The 19,604-nt window shown below is 41.9% G+C and overlaps 1 protein-coding gene across 1 annotated transcript in view; it reads right to left on the reverse strand.

Moving 5' to 3' along the window:
• MGAT4B (alpha-1,3-mannosyl-glycoprotein 4-beta-N-acetylglucosaminyltransferase B) overlaps positions 1–19,604 on the reverse strand; it is a 102,512-nt gene that overhangs the window by 6,626 nt on the left and 76,282 nt on the right. The window contains exons 10-13 of the mRNA XM_015825958.1: positions 15,034–15,141; positions 12,028–12,221; positions 7,151–7,229; positions 5,792–5,879 (exon numbers count right to left, since the gene is read on the reverse strand). Of these exons, the coding sequence (XP_015681444.1) occupies positions 5,792–5,879; positions 7,151–7,229; positions 12,028–12,221; positions 15,034–15,141 (469 nt within the window). The remainder of the gene's footprint in view (positions 1–5,791; positions 5,880–7,150; positions 7,230–12,027; positions 12,222–15,033; positions 15,142–19,604) is intronic.

Here is a 19,604-nt window from a genome sequence, read left to right on the forward strand (position 1 = left end):
AGCATAGTAACCCTGCCCCTACTCCACAGAGGAAAGATCCCTATCATCCCCAGCCTGGCAGAAGTCTTCTTGCCTCACCATTGCAGACAGAGGGGGGCTCCGGTGAGAGGGAGGAAGAAAAGGGTTTAAGCAAGCTTAGCAACCAGAGTGGGGATCCCCAAAAAACAAATGTGCTTCGTGAGTAACCACCCAGCACGATAGAAGTGGCCAAACCTGCTGCAACCACCCAGCAGATGGCGGGGGAGGGGGAATAAAAACCAAACAGCCCCCCCTGCTGCCAATCCTCAACAGAAATGCTCATGACAACGAAAACCTTGGACAAGGGGAAGAGCGCAGGCAGGCGCTTGGAGAGGGGAAAGGGGGCAGCTTCACCCCACCCCAAATGCTGCCCTCTCACGAAATCAGGATGAAAACTCCGAAAAACGACAAAGGAAAAAGGTTAAAACAGAAGAGTGTCTCTTCTGAACAAGAAAAAAAAATCACATCCGCATCCAGGTCTTGGGGGTGGAGGGGGGGGACTTTTATTTTTTGCCTCGTTTTGCTCTTTTAAAAAGACCGCTCCCCCAACGCCAGAAGCCGCGCACTATCATCATTCGCCTGCTGCGCCCGCCACAGACCCAAAGTCCCTTCTTTCCCTTCCTTTGAAACAAACAACCCCCCCCCCGAATCCTCCCGTTCCTCCCTTCTGAATTAAAATGGGAGAAAGCCAAGTTTTTTTCTTTTGTGGTATTTACATATTTAAACTGCTAGAAGGAAGTGGGGAAGAAAACCATCACGAGACACTCTTCTGTTTTAACTTTTTTTCCTTGTCATTTTTCAGAGTTTTCATCCTGCTTTCGTGAGAGGACAGCGTTTGGGGGGGGATGAAGTTTCCCCCACCAAGCCACAACCGAGCAAGACACCTGCCTGCCCGCCCAGCCGTGCTCTTCTTCCTATCCGAGGTTTTCATTGTCATGAGCATTTCTGTTGAGGATTGGCAGCGGGCGGGGGCTGTTTGGTTTTTATTCCCCCTCCATCTGCTGGGTGGATGCAGCAGGTTTTGGTCACTTCTGTCGTGCTGGGAGGTTACCCACGAAGCACGTTTGTTTTGGAGGGGATCCCCACTCCGGTTGCTAAGCTTGCTTAAACCCTCTTCCTCCTCCTCCTCACTGGAGCCCCTCTTTGTCTGCAACAGTGCGGCAGGAAGACCCCTGCTGCCCTCTGCAGAGTAGGGGCAGGGTTACTATGCTCACTGTCAATCAGGTTTGATTTCCTTTCTTTGCCCCCCCCTCCTTGCCTCCCCTGCTTGTAGCTGCCTCTGAGCCCCTCATTCTTGGGAGTTAGCATTGCTGGCATCTCTTTCTCCTGAGCCCCTCGTGCTGGGTAACTGTTGCCACCTAAGAGCTGTTTTAAAGTTAGAGAATCTTTGGGGGATAGCCAACTAGCACCCCGAAACGCCTCCCATGCCCCCACTTCAACAGCAGAAGCCACCCCCCCCAAAGCCCCTGCAATTACCTATCGGCAATCGCATGCTGCTCCGAGGAGGAACGTTGGAGGCAAATGGGTGGAGGAGGGAGAAGGAGAAGGAGGCGTGGCCAAGGGTAAGAGGAAAAAGATCCTAGATCCGCCGCCAATCACTATAGCTGCACGTGCTGATTCTGGGCTCTCAGCAGAACCCAGGCAAACCTCACACAGCTCCAGCTGAAACTCCGCCTTAAGACTGCGTGCGGCTGCCTACCATCCCCAAGGGCACCATCAATCAGCTGGAGCAGCGCGCACCAATCCTGGGCTCTCAGCAGAGTCCCGGAGATACCTCATGCAGCTCCAGCTGACTCTCCCACAAGCCTGTGCAGTGCTGCCGCCACTTCACCTCATCCACTTTTACATTTTTTTAATACTTTTTTTTACAGTGGTTTTCAACCCATCGTACGCATGCCACCTGCCAGGTGCCGAAGTACCACCAGTGGTACGTGTACCACCGGTTGAAAAGCCCTGACTTAGAGGAAAGGAAGGAGTCAGAGACTTTCCAAGTAAGGAATTGCCTGTATGCCAAAACAACTAGACACAGGAACAGTTCTTTCCCTTGTGACATCACTCTGCTGAACACCAAATTCTCACAGTACTGTCTTAAGTCTAAGTATATTTACCCATGTCGTATGGCTGTACTATTATTATCTTTCCCATCTTTGCTACCCTCTCTCTTTGGTATTATTATGATTATTATTACTGTTGCTTTGCATGTACACTGAAAATTTTTGCAAGGGAAACAAATTCCTTGTGTGTCTAATCACACTTGGTCAATAAAATATATGCATAGGTGAGGCTGGAACGTACATTGATACTGGTACATTGAAAGGCCTCTGCAGTCAAGAACTGAGCTCTGGATTGATGTGTGCGACGTCGCCTGGATGACAAAATGGAGGCTGGGAGTGATGAGTGCATCAATCCAGAGCTTGGTTCTCGGCTGTAGAGGCTTTCTTGAAGGCCTCTGATAGCAAAATGAAGGCTGGGGGTGACACACGCAAGTGGCGGCAGAAGAAGTGGGTCAGCTGGGCGGGGCTGTCAGTGCTGCCATGAGGTGAGACCATGGAAAAGACATTCCCCAAAAATAAGACCTGGTGCCTCTTTTGGAAGCAAAAAAAAAAAAAAAAAAAAGACCGGCTCTTATTTTTGGGGAAACACAGTAGTGAGTAATCGAAAGCAAACATCGGACTCCCTAAAAAGTAGAAAACCTGCTATAATTTTTTTCTACCCAGACCTTTAAGTACTTAGATTCAGGGGTTGTAGCCAAAAAAAGACTCTTTGGAGTATTAATAGTCCAATCCAAGAACTCAAAATTAATTCTCAAAATAAAATTTCAAAACCCAGGAAATAAATAACAGTTGGTGTCCATTTTTGAACTCCTATATCTCATTACTTGAGTATTGGCAGAGAATCACAGCTGTTGGTTCTGAGGGATTTCATCTACCATGCAATGGAGTGAAGGTAGTTTGAGGGGAATGTAGGAATTGATGGCCACCATAGGCTTGTCTCAAGTGATCTCAAACAATGCACACAAAATGGTCATATTTAGCTCTAAGGCAGTGATGGCAAACCTTTTAGAGTCCGAGTGCCCAAACTGCAACCCCAAGCCCACTTATGTATCGTTGGGTGCCGGGTGGGCGTGGCCCATTGGGTGGGTGTGGCTGCCGTGGTAACGGCAGACTGGGTGGGACTAAAAAGTTCAATCAATTCCAACTTTGCGAGATCTTTTTTTCCCCGCAAGAAGTTGAAATTGATTGAACCTTTTTTTTTTTTGCACACGGCGGCGGAGGCTTAAAGTGAAAAGGTTTTGTTAAACCCAGCTGAAGGCCTAGGACTGGGGCGATGGCGCACTTGCCCACAGAGAGGGCTCTGCGTGCCACCTGTGTGCCACAGGTGGCCATAGGTTCGCCACCATGGCTCTAGGGTTTTCTTTGGAGCAGTTGGCATGTGATCTCAAAATGAAGGTTATTATGATGACTTGTCTACCATTGTCATATTACAAATGAGCATGAGGCCTAGTATTACCTGTGACCTCCACAAGGAGAGGGGATTGACTGGGATAATCCATGCCAAATGTTTAATGGATCTTATTGGTTTTGACCAGGTGCTTGATGACTTCCAGACTATGGAGCTTCTGAGGGTGCTGGATGAGACTGCATCTAAGCAGACTCTGTCTGTTGAATGCAGGGAGCACAATGATATATGGCAGAAGTGATAGTTAATTGCCATGGCATAAGTCCAAAGGTGAATAAAACTAAGCAGACATATAACCCCAGGTCATCACCTATACTGTGTTGATAAAAATAAAGTGTCATTATTTCCCTACATTTACTGCACTGTTAAAATGTTGTACAGCAGCTCTGTTGGTGTCCTTTTCCCTCTAAGGGAAGGACAAGGATAAGAGTTGCCTGCAGGCTGTATGACATGTCTGCAGAACATTTTGCTGATTAATTTACTGAGTCTGAAGTTCAGTGAGGTATCTGGGGTAGCATATTAAAGGTCATTTGGGGTTCATTTGAGCTTCTGGATTTTGACACAAAAAAAGGGGGTTAGGGTATGCTGTAATATAAGCTCAGCCTCTTTTGTAACTGGGTTCTTGCCCCACTTGCAGTCGGGGGAAGAGACAGAATCATGAAGTGATGAATTGTTTTTTGGGTGTGGAGATGGTATTCACTACTTTAAAAGAAGCAGTGGTGCATTCTCTCCTGGAGAAACCATCTCTCAGTCTAAGTATCTCAGGCTCCTCTGCCTGGTCTGTAATCTTCCCTTTTTAGGGAATGTTTTGGGGATGTTGGTGTGATGCTTGTTAAAGAGGCTTCTAGATGAAGCCAATTAATTGATCTCTTCTGAATAGGATTCAGCTATGAGTATTGGATGGAAACTGCATCGATCACTCTAGTGCATATTTATCAGGACCTAAATGAGGCAAATACAGTCTTCTTGGTCTTGTTTATTCTCTCAGTCATGTTAATGGTCTATTTCTGAACAACCTGGAAGAGAAGCACCATTTTACAGTGGATCTGCTCCTTCCTCATGGGAAGTTCCAGTTGGTATCATGATGGGATGAGTGGCTAAGCACTTGATTCCTCTTCTGTGAAGCACCACAAGGTTCAGCTGTCTCATGCATGCTTTATGACTCATATATGAAAACATTGGGAGATATCATGTGCTGGTTTGGGGTGAAGTAGTATCAACATGCTGATAACACCCAATTATAATCTACATTGCAGGAGATGAACTAAAAGGGCTGATGAATCTTCACCAGGGATTTAGAGATTGTGAAAGATTGGAGTGGAAGAAGCAAGCGTAAATACTACCGAATGGCTGTTGAAAAAACATTGGTCTCCTTTTCTTCTCCTAATGGCTAATGACTTTCCCTAAAGTTCATGACCTGGAAGTTCTTCTGGACTCACAATTCCTCCTTGATCAGTAGGTGGACTGGTGGTCCTGAGAAACCTAACCCAATTTGGCTGGTGTTCCAGTTGTGACCTTTCCTGGAGTGGGAGATGGTGAAGATACTCACATGCTCATCATCTTGATGTACAATTACTGCAATATGATTCACTTGAGTTTCTTTGAAAATTATTTGTAAACTGCAGCTCGAAACATAAGAGTTGCTCTACTATTATAACATTGATTTTGTAGTTGCTGCATTGGCTGCCAAAAGATTTCAAAGAAAGCACTGGCTTTTACTTAAAAAGCTCCAGGTGGCATGTTCCCAGATATCTCCCAGATTGTTTCATTTGAACTGAATCTGCCCACTTTCATTTGCCCACCAGGAAGTGACAGGTGTGGGATCTCAGGATTAAGATTTCTGGTGTTTGCACTGCCCCCACATTGGATATCTTTAGAAAGACTGTTAAAACTGAACTCTTTGACCAGACTTCCGGGGCCCATTTTTAACTGTTGTGGCATACTTTCTCTTGCCTTAATGTCTATGAGTTGTCGAGCTTGTTGTAAATATTAGATTATTAGAAACTCTGCAGTAAGGTAGCTTATTATTAGATGGATAACCAAGTACATGCTTAGGAGTGTCGCAAGAGTTTATTGTTTGTGTTTTACTGTGAGGTACTCAGAATCATTAGATGGGGCAATATGCTCAATACTGATAATAAATTCATTCTTTGTCACTCTAAATGCCAGGGCAATTAATGACAAATGCTAATGAATTCAGAAGAAGCTTATCCTACCTCTTCCTGGCCATCACACTCTGTGTTTGCATTATATGAAGAGCAACATAACCATCTACAGTCGGCAGGGTATTGTTGGACTTGAACCAGCAATTTACCTATCTGTATGTAGCCATCAGACGTCCTGTGGTACTTGAATGCTGTTGCTCTTCCCTCCTGCAGGGCCTCCTTATCTGACTGCAGACTCTGTTCAGGGAAACAGACAATCTTTGCAAAAAGGCAGCTATAAGGATTTAGGTAGCCTGCTGTGTATACAGTGTGAAATGCTATGACAATAAATCACCAAGCAATACTCATGCCCTTAGAGAAAGAGAGCATTATTCTAACAGTCAGTGTCAGTAAAACTTTTTATGCCTTTCAAGGACTCATAAAAGACTTCTGAAGGATACCGAATAAGGATCAGACTCAAAAACCCTTTTCTCTGTGTTTTAGGCTATGCGTTTTATATTGAGAATAATGAAGCAGAACTTGCTTTGAGGTTTGCAATGTAATCTCAGGATGTTGGAATTTAGATTCTGATTAGACTTTGAGACCCCAGATAGATAACCGGCTACAAAATAATAATCTGTCTTTCACTCCTAACAATCTATGATGCCGCCAACATTCTAATACAGGTGCATGTAGTCTCTGACTTATGATGGGTCTCTAATTGACCACTTGAAGTCATGAGGTACCCTCCCTTGAGGTAGTTACAACCCAATTCTGAAGTTCCAATGGCTGGACCCTCCCTACTGTCATGTGACTGCATTTGGGGCAGTCATATGAACACAATTTACATTGTTCTTGTCAAAAACCGGCATTTACTTCCGGTTTTTGGCAAAAATCCCCCATAGGAAACAACAGGCTCATTTAATGATCAGGGATCTGCTTAATGACCATGGTGATTTGCTTAATGACTGATGCAAAAAAAAAGTTGTCAAATCAAATTGGTCACGTGATGACCCACTTTACGACCTTTATGACTGATGATCGTATAATGTCAGGCTCCATTACAGTCACAAGTCAAGGGCTTACCTGTAATAACTATGGATTCCAAAGCCACCACCTAATCTTAGGGAATCATAAATGTTGTAATATTGCACTTTAGAAAAGCCATTCTTAGTTCCTAAAAGGGATAATGAGTAAACCAAAACCAGAACCAGCAACTCAGAAACTTTTGAAGGAGAATAGTTTCAGAGTTCCATCATGGAGCTATTTTGGTGTCGTGGTGAAAGTGCTGGCCTGGAACCAGAAGATCATCTGAATTCTAAGCAGGCCTCAGGAGTGAGGCCTAAAAGCCATCGTTGGCCCAATCATTCTTTCAATCCAACCTGTCTTGCAGGGTTGTCATTGTGAGGAAAATAGGGGGAGAAAGGGGCATTGGGAACATTTGCTGCCTTGCGTGGACTAAAATATATAAAAAGGCAAAATAAAAATCTAATAATTATAATTAACCAGAATATACTCAGCAAACTTACATCAAATGGCAAGACTTCCACTGTTGTGTTGAATAGTTTGTCTTCAGGGTGTTCAATGTTGCCACTACGAAAGAAAAACCTGTGCAAAAGGAATCAATAATGATTGTAGAGCCCCCACAGTGGTAAAACATAAAATTCACCTCACCAATGACTTTGGCTGAACTCAATAATAACCATCTCTGTAAAGTATTTTTGAGAAAGAAAAGTACTATATTGTATAAGCAAACATGCTACCAATTACAGATCAACTGTTTGTCCATTCTCACAAATTAAGCACTCTACTGCATTTGAAAGGATCTATTAGCAGTAAGAAGCACAAATATCCATTTTCATGATGAAAGTGACCTTTTCAACTAGCATCTTAAACTGAAACTGGAGAAACAGACATTACTGGAAATACCTCCTGAATGCAGGAGTAGATTGGGAAGAAAAAGGCCATAAAGGGAAGTTGTTCCTATTTTTTTTTGTTTAAAATTAGATGTGAAATTTAATTCAGAGAAATGTAAACAAATGGATTTCTAGAAACAACATTAATATTGTTCCTATAGTTCCTGAAGATATAGTTTAAGCTGCAGGCAAAGATAGCAGAGAGAGAAGCAATGCACATCAGACAAAAGAACTGAGATGTCCTAAACATAATGGAATTAGGCCAAGGTAGGAGAAAAAGAAGAAGAAAAGATATTGACTATCATTTGCACTGTAGTGCAAATTCTTTGAAAGAAATGCTTTTGCAAATGCAGGAGCATGCACAAAGTACTTCTCTTTGAATCAATAAAGAAGCTGTAATTTACTCCAAGCTCACAGAGCTGCCTTCCATCTGCTTGCAGCTGTCTCTATAAGTACACAATTCTTTTGAAGAATTTGCATATGAATACAGTATTGCAGGCTAACTCTGCCCACAGCCAGGAGTTCAATCCTGATCAGCTCAAGGTTGACTCAGCCTTGCATCCTTCTGAGGTCGGTAAAATGAGGACCCAGATTGTTGGAGGCAATAAGCTCGTGGTGGCGAACCTATGGGACGTGTGCCACAGGTGGCACGCAGAGACCTCTCTGTGGGCACGTGCGCCATCAGCCCAGTCCTAGGCTTTCAGCTGGGTTTTATAAAACCTTTTCGCTTTAGGCCTCCACCGCCATGTACAAAAAAAAAAAAAGGTTCAATCAATCAATCAATTTTTCTCGCAGGAAAAAAAAAGATCTCGCAAACTTGGAATTGATTGATTGAACTTTTTAGTCCCACCCAGTCTGCTGTTACCACTGCAGCCACACCCACCCAATGGGCCATGCCCACCCGGCACCCGATGATACATAAGTGGGTTTTGGGTTGCAGTTTGGGCACTCGGTCTCTAAAAGGTTCGCCATCACTGCAATAAGCTGACTCTCTAAACTGCTTAGAGAGGGCTGTAAAGCATTATGAAGAGGTATATAAGTCTAAGTGATATTGCTATTGTTATCATGATCAACATCACATTATCAGGATCAACATCATCATCATCATCCAATCCACTGAAGGATAAAGGCCTTTTCATGGTTATGGACCATACTGTACATCAATTTTCATCATACTGTACATCAATTTTCAAGGTTATGGACCATACTGTACATCAGGGGTAGTCAACCTTGGCTCTTTTATGACTCGTGGACTTCAACTCCCAGAATTCCTGAGCCAGCACAGCTGGCTCAGGAATTCTGGGAGTTGAAGTCCACGAGTCATAAAAGAGCCAAGGTTGACTACCCCTGCTTTACATACTGGACCAATATTGTTTGGTGGATAGATGTTTTATGATTTCCCAGTCTTGGGCTGAGAGGGAGCAACTTGCCCAAAGCCAGTTTCTGTGCCTAAGAGAGAACAAGAACAGAGTCTGTCTAGTTCTCCTCTAATACTTTAACCAAACCACCAGACAGGCTCTCAGTCCTAAGATATGCGAAAAATACAAGATGCTAACATTGAACTTAAGCAAAAGGAACATCTCAGTCATTTAATGTCCGGCAAAATATATTTCTTGAGGGATATCTGTCCTTTTCAAACTGTGTCCTCAGTAATTTTTTAATCTGCAGATAACACTTGAATCTGCACCCTACTAACCTCAACTATGCTAACATTTTCAGGAGGACAACACTTTTAAGACACCTGCAGGAAAAAAAAACCAGGAAGTATCTCTGTATGGAATGAAGCAACATTAACTGCTACCCTGCTATTCTTTCATAGAAAGCCAGTTTGTGTAACAAAATTAAAGAAAATCCTAATGCAAGAAAAACTTAACAAAGGCAGTAATTTTATAACCTAAGAAGCCAAAAAAGGGTAGAACAAAGTAATGCCTCTACACAAATGGGGAACTTAATAGTAATTCTGCTACTTCCTGGTTTCCTGAAAGGCACTTGCTTCCTTGAATCTTGCATAGGTCGTAAGAATGGATCCTAGCGATAAGGGTGGTGGGATGTTTCTAATTATCCACCCTTATTAAGTTGGTGGACTATGGCCCAGAATGCTTTCATTCCTTTCCGTTTCCCCTCCCTGCCAAAAAGCAATATCTGGGCATATGCTTCAGTGAGAATTCTGGGCAACATTTTGGCAGTAAGGCTGTTCAAATTCATTTAGGTCTTGATTCTGCAGGATCTATGGAGATTATAGAAGTAAAATCTTGCAACATGGCCTAGGAGGGGATGGTATTGTCCTCCTCGAAGGAGGAACTAATGCATCCCATCATAAACTCTTCCTGCAACTGGCTGTATAATACAACCACCATACAGTTTCCAAACTTCCTATTAATTACTTCAGTTCATGCACAATTCATCTTTCTCTCTTTCTTTGGATGGAAAGAAGCAAGTTGAAGCTGAATCCCAGCAAGATTGAGTTTTTTCCAGAACTCATCTGTACTTGACTCCAGTGATAACTCTGGTTCAGGTAGCATTCACCCTGAAGGAGCAGGTACACGATTTAGGGTTCCCTTAGTTTCACAGCTGCTGTTTGATAGGCAGGTGGAATCTTTGCCCAGCTTTAGCTAATGTACCCTGTAGCTGGAGAAGGTGACTCAGGCCCTTGCCTTCTCCTGGAAAGATTAGCACAATGCACACTACATGGAGAAGTCTCTAACGATTATTTAATAATCACAATTGGTACAAAATATCAGCCTGTGTGTTACTCATAACATCTGTGTTGCAGGCACTGCATTCCTTGTGAATAGCCTCCTGGATACAATTCAAACTGCTGGTGTTGATCTACAAAGCCTACATTGCTTTATATTCTGCTTGGCCCTCTACTTCAAACAGCTCCTAACAATCCAGTGTGCTTGTCCTAGGAGACCTGACTGTAAGTTCTTGCTCATGGGAGATTCAGTGAGAAATTTGTGCTTTTCTGTGACAACATCGCCCTTCAAAATAGAGATTCTCTCCAGAGATTTGGATAGTTCCTTTGCTTGTAGGCTTCAGCAGGCTTTGAAAGCAGAACTATTTAGAAGAACATTTGAGGGTTGGCACTGAATCTTTGGATACTATTCGTATTTGTTTTAATGTTATTATTAATATTTAATGTTATTGGTTGATTTACTATCTTCATTTTTGAGTTATTATTATGTGTCCTGATTTTAATTGTGCAATGCTACGAGTCTTTGGAAAATATAATAAATAAATAAACATTATTTGCTTTCTGAAGCCACAATTGTAATCTATAGTTTAGACAAGTCTCCCTGGGGATGGTACTGCTCAGCAAAGATGCCACTAAGGCCCCATCTGTTATGAGTCCTTGCCAAAATTCAGACTGAGGGATTGAAAATAAATTTAATGTTGAATTGGGCACATAGGAAAGGAAAAAGCATTCATGAAGTCCTTCAACAAGGTGAAGGAGAAGAAAGGCTTCATTGTGTTGTGGCTGAACCGAAAACAATTATAACTTCTCTGAAATAGTACTTGCGTGCAAGCCTGCAGCAGTATGCATTTTGGGGAGAAGAATAAAATTAAAACATTCCTTGCGACATCTTGAGCCCTTCCTCCTATTGCAGGTTTGTGTCTGCCCAAAGGCTCCTGATGATGTTGGATTAAGATTGTAGAACTTCACATACAGTTATTTTGGGGTCTCAAGAGCCAGACTCATCTAATGCTAAGCTAGTCTCTCTCATTATATCTCATTGTTACATCTTCCAGAAGCACTAGGGCAACTTTATCCATCTTGGAAATCTCCAGATGTGTTGGACTGCAACCCCCACTAACTCCAAAGGTTACGTTAGAGCAGTGTTTCTCAACCTTGACAATTTTAAGGCATGTGGACTTCAACTCCCAGAATTCCACAGCCAGCAATGCTGGCTGTGGAATTCTGGGAGTTGAAGTCCACATGCCTTAAAATTGTCAAGGTTGAGAAACACCGCGTTAGAGACTATAGGAACAGCATTCCGCCATAACTTGGGAGCCTAAGACTATACTAGTTGCTTCTCTATACATTTTTAGCAGTATCAGTATGTGGAAAATAACTCATGTCAGATATGATCTAATTATGAGAAAATATATGCAGGATAAAAAGACTCTAATCAAGGCTCCTTAGTTTCAAGTAGCAATTACTGCTTTCAGACAAAAGAAAAAATACACCAACCAGCAACGTTGGAGAATGGAAAACCAAAGTGATATGGGCACCACCAACAAGTTCATATGCAGAACTTCTGCAGTAACTTTGAGCAGGCCAACAATTCTATCATGTACCTTAAGATTGTTCTGTCTTTCAGGGGGTGTCTGTCTTTCAAAACAAAAAGGCAACAGTTGGAGCATACTGGGAAGAAACTGAAGGACATGCAATCTGCTTTGCAGATGAATTGTCTTTCACCAGAACAAGGGACTTTCAACCACAAGCTAAACTTTCCCATTCCTCGCTTCCCAAAGCTATTGAAGCTTACCGTTCAATACGGAGCGGCTTAAAGAAGCGAAAGCGTATAAAGTCACCCGCTGTGGGAGTAAACGCCCAGAAAAAGTCTTCTCTCAGGTAGGCTTTCTCCAAGGAGAAGTGCTGGTAGGTCTTCAGGCTCGTGCTCACTTCTGCAGGAGGGTTCACGTGCTCTTTGCGAAGAGACTGCTTTCCAAAATCTTTGTCCTCAATATACAAGATAAAAGGAAAACTGAAATGATTTCCTTGAGGAACATACCCTTTTTATATTACACATCTGTGGAAAATATCGCCTACCTGATGCTCTGAAAGGATTTTAAGGGACAGATTTAACATTTTTCCCCCTCCTAAATGGTTATGACTTTATACTGTATGTTCATTGTTTCTTTTGATGAAATCAATATCCACCCTGTCGGTCAGCCACAAAGCCTTTGTCTCTTAGTTTTCCTCCTCCTTTACTCTACATGGCCAATCTATCACCAACTCATGTCTTTCACTCTGCATATCACTACTGACACCTATCCCTGCACAAAGGGTGAATTTCTGCCATCTTCTGACTCGTGAGGACTGTCCCTTTTTTTTCCTTTTGAGCTATCATCGTCATAATCTTGAAAAAAGGCACCAATAAGACAGCTTAAAAACACGTTTGATGTAACATGGAATTGGGTTGGTAGAAATCCTAAACATTAACAAATGAAACAACGTTGAAGTGTTCCTTTTCACACAGGCACTGAGCTTCCACTATGAAAGGAGAAAGGGGAATTTCAGTGTATATTTACCATTATATTTTCTTTTAATTCTTATTATGTCAACTAAATTTTTAGGAAAAAAAAATATATAAACTGAACTAAAATAACTATCCCTTCATCTAATTAAGTCACTATACAATATGAAAGGAAGAAGCAGCACTCACAAAACTTCCAAAATTCAGGGATGCATAAAATGTTCAGCCTAATACAGGGATTTCTCAACTTATTACCACAACAGATTCCAGAACTTCAGTCATAAGTCACTGCAGTCATGGGATCAATTCAATTTTACATCTGTTTTTGTGATGGTCATAAAGCAAGTCATTGTGGTTCTTAAGCAAATCCAGTCTCCTAAATGGGCGTTTTTTGCCAGAGACCAGCAAAAAAACCCTAACAAATCATGGTCACATGACCATGGAACACTGCAAGTGGTTGTAAATACAAGCTGGTTTCCAAGCGCCCAAAACACAGTCAAGTAACTGGGGTGTGTGTGGTGTGGTGGCAGAGGCAGCAAGTATAACTTCAAGCATAGATCTTAAGTAGCTTTTTTGAAGTCCGTTGTAACTTCAAATGGTCATTAAATGATCAGTTGCAAGTTGAGGACTATTTGTATATTAGAACTCTTCCGCCTCTCTCCAGCTTTACTTTCAGACTTTATTCTGTAGTGTTAAAGCTTTGACAAATGGCAAAATACGTTGCTAATTAATTTATCCTAGTCTCTTTCTCTTTTCAACAAAGTGGATAAGCTCCCATTTTCTTGCCTCTTGACCGGATGACTCTTTTTCTTTCTGAACCATTTACAGTTTGCTCCCTATTCTATCACTGAAGCATCTCCATCCTCTTTGCAGAATAGCACAGGTGGCCTTTACTCCCCAGGGAAGAGATCTGTATCAGGCAGCACCTGTCTTTCCAAAAACTGCTTCCCACATTCAAAACCCATTGCGTTTTACACATTAATCTGTTAAGGTACATCTAAACCAGCGGTTCTCAACCTATGGGTCGCGACCCCATTTGGGGTCGATCGACCATTTCACAGGGGTCGCCAAGCAAGGCTGTCCGCCATTTTTTCCCCCTTTTCCGGCGGGTGCCTTACCTCCCTTGGGCTAGGCCAGCTGGGGGTCGGCCTGCTCCGTCTCTGCCGCTTGCCAGCTACGCCTCGCCCGGCACAGGGGGCGGAACCACGCATGCGCGGTGCTCCCGAGCAGGGAAAGTCCTTGACTTACGACCGGTTGGGTAGTCCTCGACTTACGACCGGTTTAGTCCTCAACTTACGACCGGTTTAGTCCTCAACTTACAACCGGTTTGGGGTCGCAGCATTAAAAAGGTTGAGAACCACTGATCTAAACTGTGTATATGTGTGGATATACATATCCCCTAATACAGGTTCACAAGTAATTTTTATTTATTATTAAACACATTTATTTGGCCACCCAACTCACACATATGGTAGGTGACTGCAGGGGAACTGAGCTACATCAGGAGTTTCCTCCCCTCCAGGAAGCTATTTTTACTTTCAAAACATTTTTATCCCCCCATCCATCTTGAAATTGGCTCCATTCCTCGACATCCAAGATGTGCAGCATTACAAGATTCCTCGCTGAAATCCAGATTTGGTGAAATTTAAGCTCAGAGAAAAAAAAAATACTGCAAGTCTGCTAGTTGGGCTAATCTAGGAGTAGGCAACCTTGGCTCTTTTATGACTCGTGGACTTCAACTCCCAGAATTCCCGAGCCAGCTATGCTGGCTCGGGAATTCTGGGAATTGAAGTCCACGAGTCATAAAAGAGCCAAGGTTGCCTACCCCTGGGCTAGTCTGAAGCACAACTGGTCAGAATCAGCCAGATTTTGGTTGTCTTCATGCATTCTACTATCTTTTTTTACTCTACCTCAGCCACTTTCAGCAATTCAGGGAATAAAAGCCAGAACTTTTAGGTAGTTCTCATTTAGCAACCTCATTTAGTTGCAACTGGGATTAGCAACTTGATTGTTAAGTAAAATGGCTGCTAAGTGAAACTAATTGTACTTCAACTTTCCTTTGCTTCACAGACCTGCAAAGGTCATAAGTGGGAGGATTGATTGAAAAGTTGCTTTTTCATTTACTGTCATTTACAAACGGTTACTATATGAGGCAATCATTAAATGAGGACTATGTATACTACTTGTATAATTTAATAATTAACATAAAGCAACAACCATGTTTGTGCAACTTGCTCCTCTCTATCTCCCCTTCTCCCCTCCCTCATTTCCATAACTGTGATGTTCTCTACTCACTTTCAATTTTTGTATTTTACCAGCCAAAGAGGAATGAGTTCCTACATGTTGGAAGAGCGAAGGCTTGAAGCGGATTCTTAAGTTTGCCTTTTGTCTATCACAATGTTTCTGGGGAGAAAAAAAAACACAGAACTAAACATTTAATCTTTCAGTGTTGAAGAACAAAGCACAGAATGGAAAATAGGTTAGTTTTGCTACTTTCATTTAGTTCACCGTTGCTCTCCCCCATCTTGCATTGCAAGCATATAGATTCATGACAGTGCTAAACTGGTTGGTCCTCCTTCACTCCAAGTGTGGTGAAATATTATGAACACAAGTATATTGCCCAAAAAATGGGGGCATCTTAGAAAATGCCTTGCTAAATTCAAATGGTTAGGTCTGTCTTCACTGGGATCCAGATGGTTGGTTGTTCCAAATAGACCTTAACTATTTCTCTAACCTGCTTTCTCAATTAGTAGCTGTTTTTAAGAGCTGTATGGATTGAGGTGAACTGACCAAGTTGAATTGCAGTTAAAAATAAAAATTCCATAGAAATCCCTTTTTAAACGCTACCATAAAATTTGGATATTTTAATACTAAAATATTATTTTAGTGTTAAAATGCACATAAATACATACATAGTTTTTCAGTTCAGACAGGTTTCTATAAAGCTCTTAACTTGTTGATTTACTTCTGATTTCATTAAAGAAGAATTTATTGTTAATTTTCAATGAAAAAAGTTGTCAGGGTTGTTAGAAGATGAATAGTGGAAAAAGAAAATCTTTGGCATCTGTAACCATTTAGCTGGTATAAACAGTCTCAAAAATCTGTTATTAATTTTGGGATTATTAAGTAGCAGTTTAAAAAGGTTAATTATATTTCCTCCCTTTTTTCTTGCTTATTTTGAAATCAATACTGCATCCAGTTTTGGTCACCGCGATGTAAAAAAGATGCTGAGACTTTAGAAAGAGTACAGAGAAAAGCAACAAAGATGATTAGGGGACTGGAGGCTAAAACATATGAAGAACAGTTGCTGGAATTGGGTATGTCTAGTTTAACGAAGAGAAGGACGAGGGGGGACATGATAGCAGTGTTCCAATATCTCAGGGGCTGCCACAAAGAAGAGGGAGTCAAGCTATTCTCCAAGGCGCCTGAAGGCAGGACAAGAAGCAACAGGTGGAAACTAATCAAGGAGAGAAGCAACTTAGAACTAAGGAGAAACTTCCTGACAGTTAGAACAATTAACCAGTGGAACAACCTGCCTCCAGAAGCGGTGAATGCTCCAACACTGGAAGTTTTAAAGAAAAGGCTGGACAGCCATTTGTCCGAAATGGTACAGGGTTTCCTGCCTGAGCAGGGGGTTGGACTAGATGACCTTCAAGGTCCCTTCCAACTTTACTACTATTATTATTATTATTATTATTATTATTATTATTATTATTATTATTATTATTATTATTATATTCTCCATTTGCCCCATTTAAGAAATCCAAACTTTCTTATGACTGATTAGATATATTTTTTTCACACCTTTTCCTTTTTAGTTACCGAATTTCCATATACATAAACACACACACACACACACACACACACAGACTTATTTTGTTAATTTCAATTGAACTTTTTTCTAGCAGAAATTTAACTCATAAATATAAGGAATTACACTGTTAACACTAATTTTTCTCAAGATCAGTCTATCTGATCTGTCTTTTTGTAAGTCGAATTGAGAATATATTACCGTAGGATCTACTTTCCCAACCTGAGGCTCTCTAAGTATGTAAGGAATAAAGCTGTAGAAATTTTCTAGCCTGAATGACTATTGAAAACTGTTAGATAAAATCCAAGGGATATTCCATCTTTAACCTTAGATCAGGGGTGTCAAACTCAATTTCATTGAGGGCCGCATCAGCATTGCGTTTGCCCTTGGGGGGGCCGGGTGGGTGCGGCCTACTGGGTGAGCGTGGATGGAGTGGGTGTGGCCTACTGGGTGGGCGTGGCCAGCTCTACATCATTCGCGTCAAGGATGCCTGTGGGGGCCTGGGCAGGAGTGGGACAGATCTGAGGATCTCCGGCAGAAAGGGGTGGGACCAGGGCAGAACCCATCAAGCCGGATATGTGAAGTAGGCGAGGACCATTTGCTGGCCACTTCCAGGCAATGGTGCATTTTTTCATTCCTCATAAAGGGTGACACCTCCCCAGCATGCACCCAGGGGGTGGAGCCGACGCGGCAGGGGCTGGTTCCTCGCTTTTCCAGACGGCCTTGTGGAGCTAAGACTGAATGCATTTCAGCATAGATGGCCACCACAAAATTGTACATTGGCGCCCGGCCAGCCTGGGCCAGGGCCAAGGCAGTGGGGGCCGTTCCCTCACTGTTTCCAGGATGGCTTGCGGGCCACATGAAACCACTTCGCGGGCCACCTCCTGCCTTAGATGGAGTCGCATTCAAGAATGATACACAATCTGGGATTATTTCTGGATTCACAGTTCCTGCTGAAGAGCAAGTAGTGGCTGTGTCCATGAAGCTGTGGACCTTTTCACAGCTGCATCTGGTGCACCCATTGTGCTCTTTTCCAGATTGGGAGGCTCTTCATTCAAGTCCTAGCTCAACTATTACAATGTGCTCTACATGGGGCTGCCCTTGAAGACCATTGGGAAACTTCAACTGGTCCAGAATGCCGTGGCATGAGTAGTGATGGGCATGACTTAGTATGCCAACGTGACACCTCTCTTGCAAACTGTACTGGTTGTCAGTCTGCTTCCAGGTGTGATTCAAGGTGTTCATTGTGACCCATAAAGCACTTCATGGCACAGGGACTGGTTATTTGGGGGATAGCTTATCTCCTGTGGTATCAGTCAGACTAATTCAATCCAACAAAGAGTGCTATGGGTCCTTTCAGATATAGACAACGCAATCTATTAGGATCTTGAAAGTGTGCCTTCTCTGTCTCAGTGCCTGCCCTGTTTGGTGACATTCCTTCAGATTTTCCTTCTGAAAAGCTTTAAAGACCTGGCTGTTCTCTCATGCCTCGGGTTGGGATGCCTGTGGCCCCTGCTGAATTGTGGCTGGTTGGGTTAGCCAGATCTAACATTGGTTGTTGTTGTTTATTTCTATTATTTTTTTCATAATTATTATATTTTTATTTGATTGGTTTTACTGTGTACTATCCAGGGTTGGTTTGTAGGTGGTTGGTGCCAGAACTATTCAGTTTCAAGTTGAATTAAGTTCTTTTTGTTTTGAATTTTCTCTCACCTACCAAGAGGCTGAATATTTCATTAAAATATGCCAATAGGTTGGACTTGGATTATTTTCAAAAATGGAAGACCAACTCTTATATTTGGGGTGGAAGGGAAGAAGGTTACTTTTTCATCCAGCAACATTGATATAATCTGAAATGACCAAATCATAAATTAATTTACTTGTCTGCTGTGTTCAGTCTCACTGCTACTACATGAAAATGTAGTCTTGAACAACCATTTTCTCTCTTCGTTTTCCTTTATTTCCTATCTGACCTAATAAATAACACTTGAGAACAAAAGGTGTATACACTATTTTTTTTAAAAAAAAAAGTCTAAACTGGTTTACTAAAGATATTGCCTTGGATTGGATTATGGAATCCATAAAGGGTGTTCATGTTCATGTTTTTGTAATTCCATGACATGAAACCTTCTTTATGGCTGGCTGCAAGAAAGAGTGACCCACTTTTTTAGTAGTCAGAAGTGAACCTTTCAGGCTTGGAGACAGGGAACCCTATTCAACATAAATGGAAACAAGACTATTCTGTCCGGGACACAGTTTGCCTCTTGAATAAACTTGTTAACCCACTAAAATTTACCATTCTAGAGTTCCGAGGGCATCCTGTATTAATGTACCCTGGTTCATAAGAACAAGATTAAAATACGCAGCCCTCCCTCGTCTATACAACCTGCAGTACTTGGGATTGCAAAATCATTCCTTGCAGTTCTGTCTATATATATCCCCTAATCTCACTCTCATTACTTTAGAAAATTAAAAATCAGACTTTGTTCATAAGAACATTCCTGACTATTGCAAGCAAATAGCTTTTGCTTACTTGGGGATAAGTGGGACATTGTATAAACAGCAGATCCATTTTCCTCCTAGTGTTTTGTTGCTATCATTGTTACTTCTGCAGTAATGAAAGTAGTAATGACAGAAGCACGGGTTGGTAAACTCTAATGTTATTTTTCATACAAAAGCAACAACAGAGATCCACAGAAGGCAAAGCACTTATCACAAAACTTCAGGTTAGGCATATTTTCCATTAGGGAAATAAATCCTACAAATTACTGATTTGATGTTAACAGCAGGATTTACAAGAGAAAAATCTGAACACAGAAGACTGGTGTGAGAAACTACTCATATAAACATAAGGAGAGCCAGAAATCCATGTTGGAAATAGATTATATATTTAAATAGACAATGGTTTAGACAGTCTTAGAAGCCCTTGGAAAGTTTCCTAAAAGAAAATAATTGGGTAGAAAAATATGTGAACTTGGCTATATCATGACACTGAAATACTATCTATATTCAAGGCTTTGTAACTGAGAAAAAGCATGTAGCAACATCTCATCGT

The sequence above is a fragment of the Protobothrops mucrosquamatus genome, unplaced genomic scaffold (genome assembly GCF_001527695.2).
Source record: "Protobothrops mucrosquamatus isolate PMUCROS unplaced genomic scaffold, P.Mucros_1.0 scaffold_203, whole genome shotgun sequence".
NCBI lineage: Eukaryota > Metazoa > Chordata > Lepidosauria > Squamata > Viperidae > Protobothrops > Protobothrops mucrosquamatus.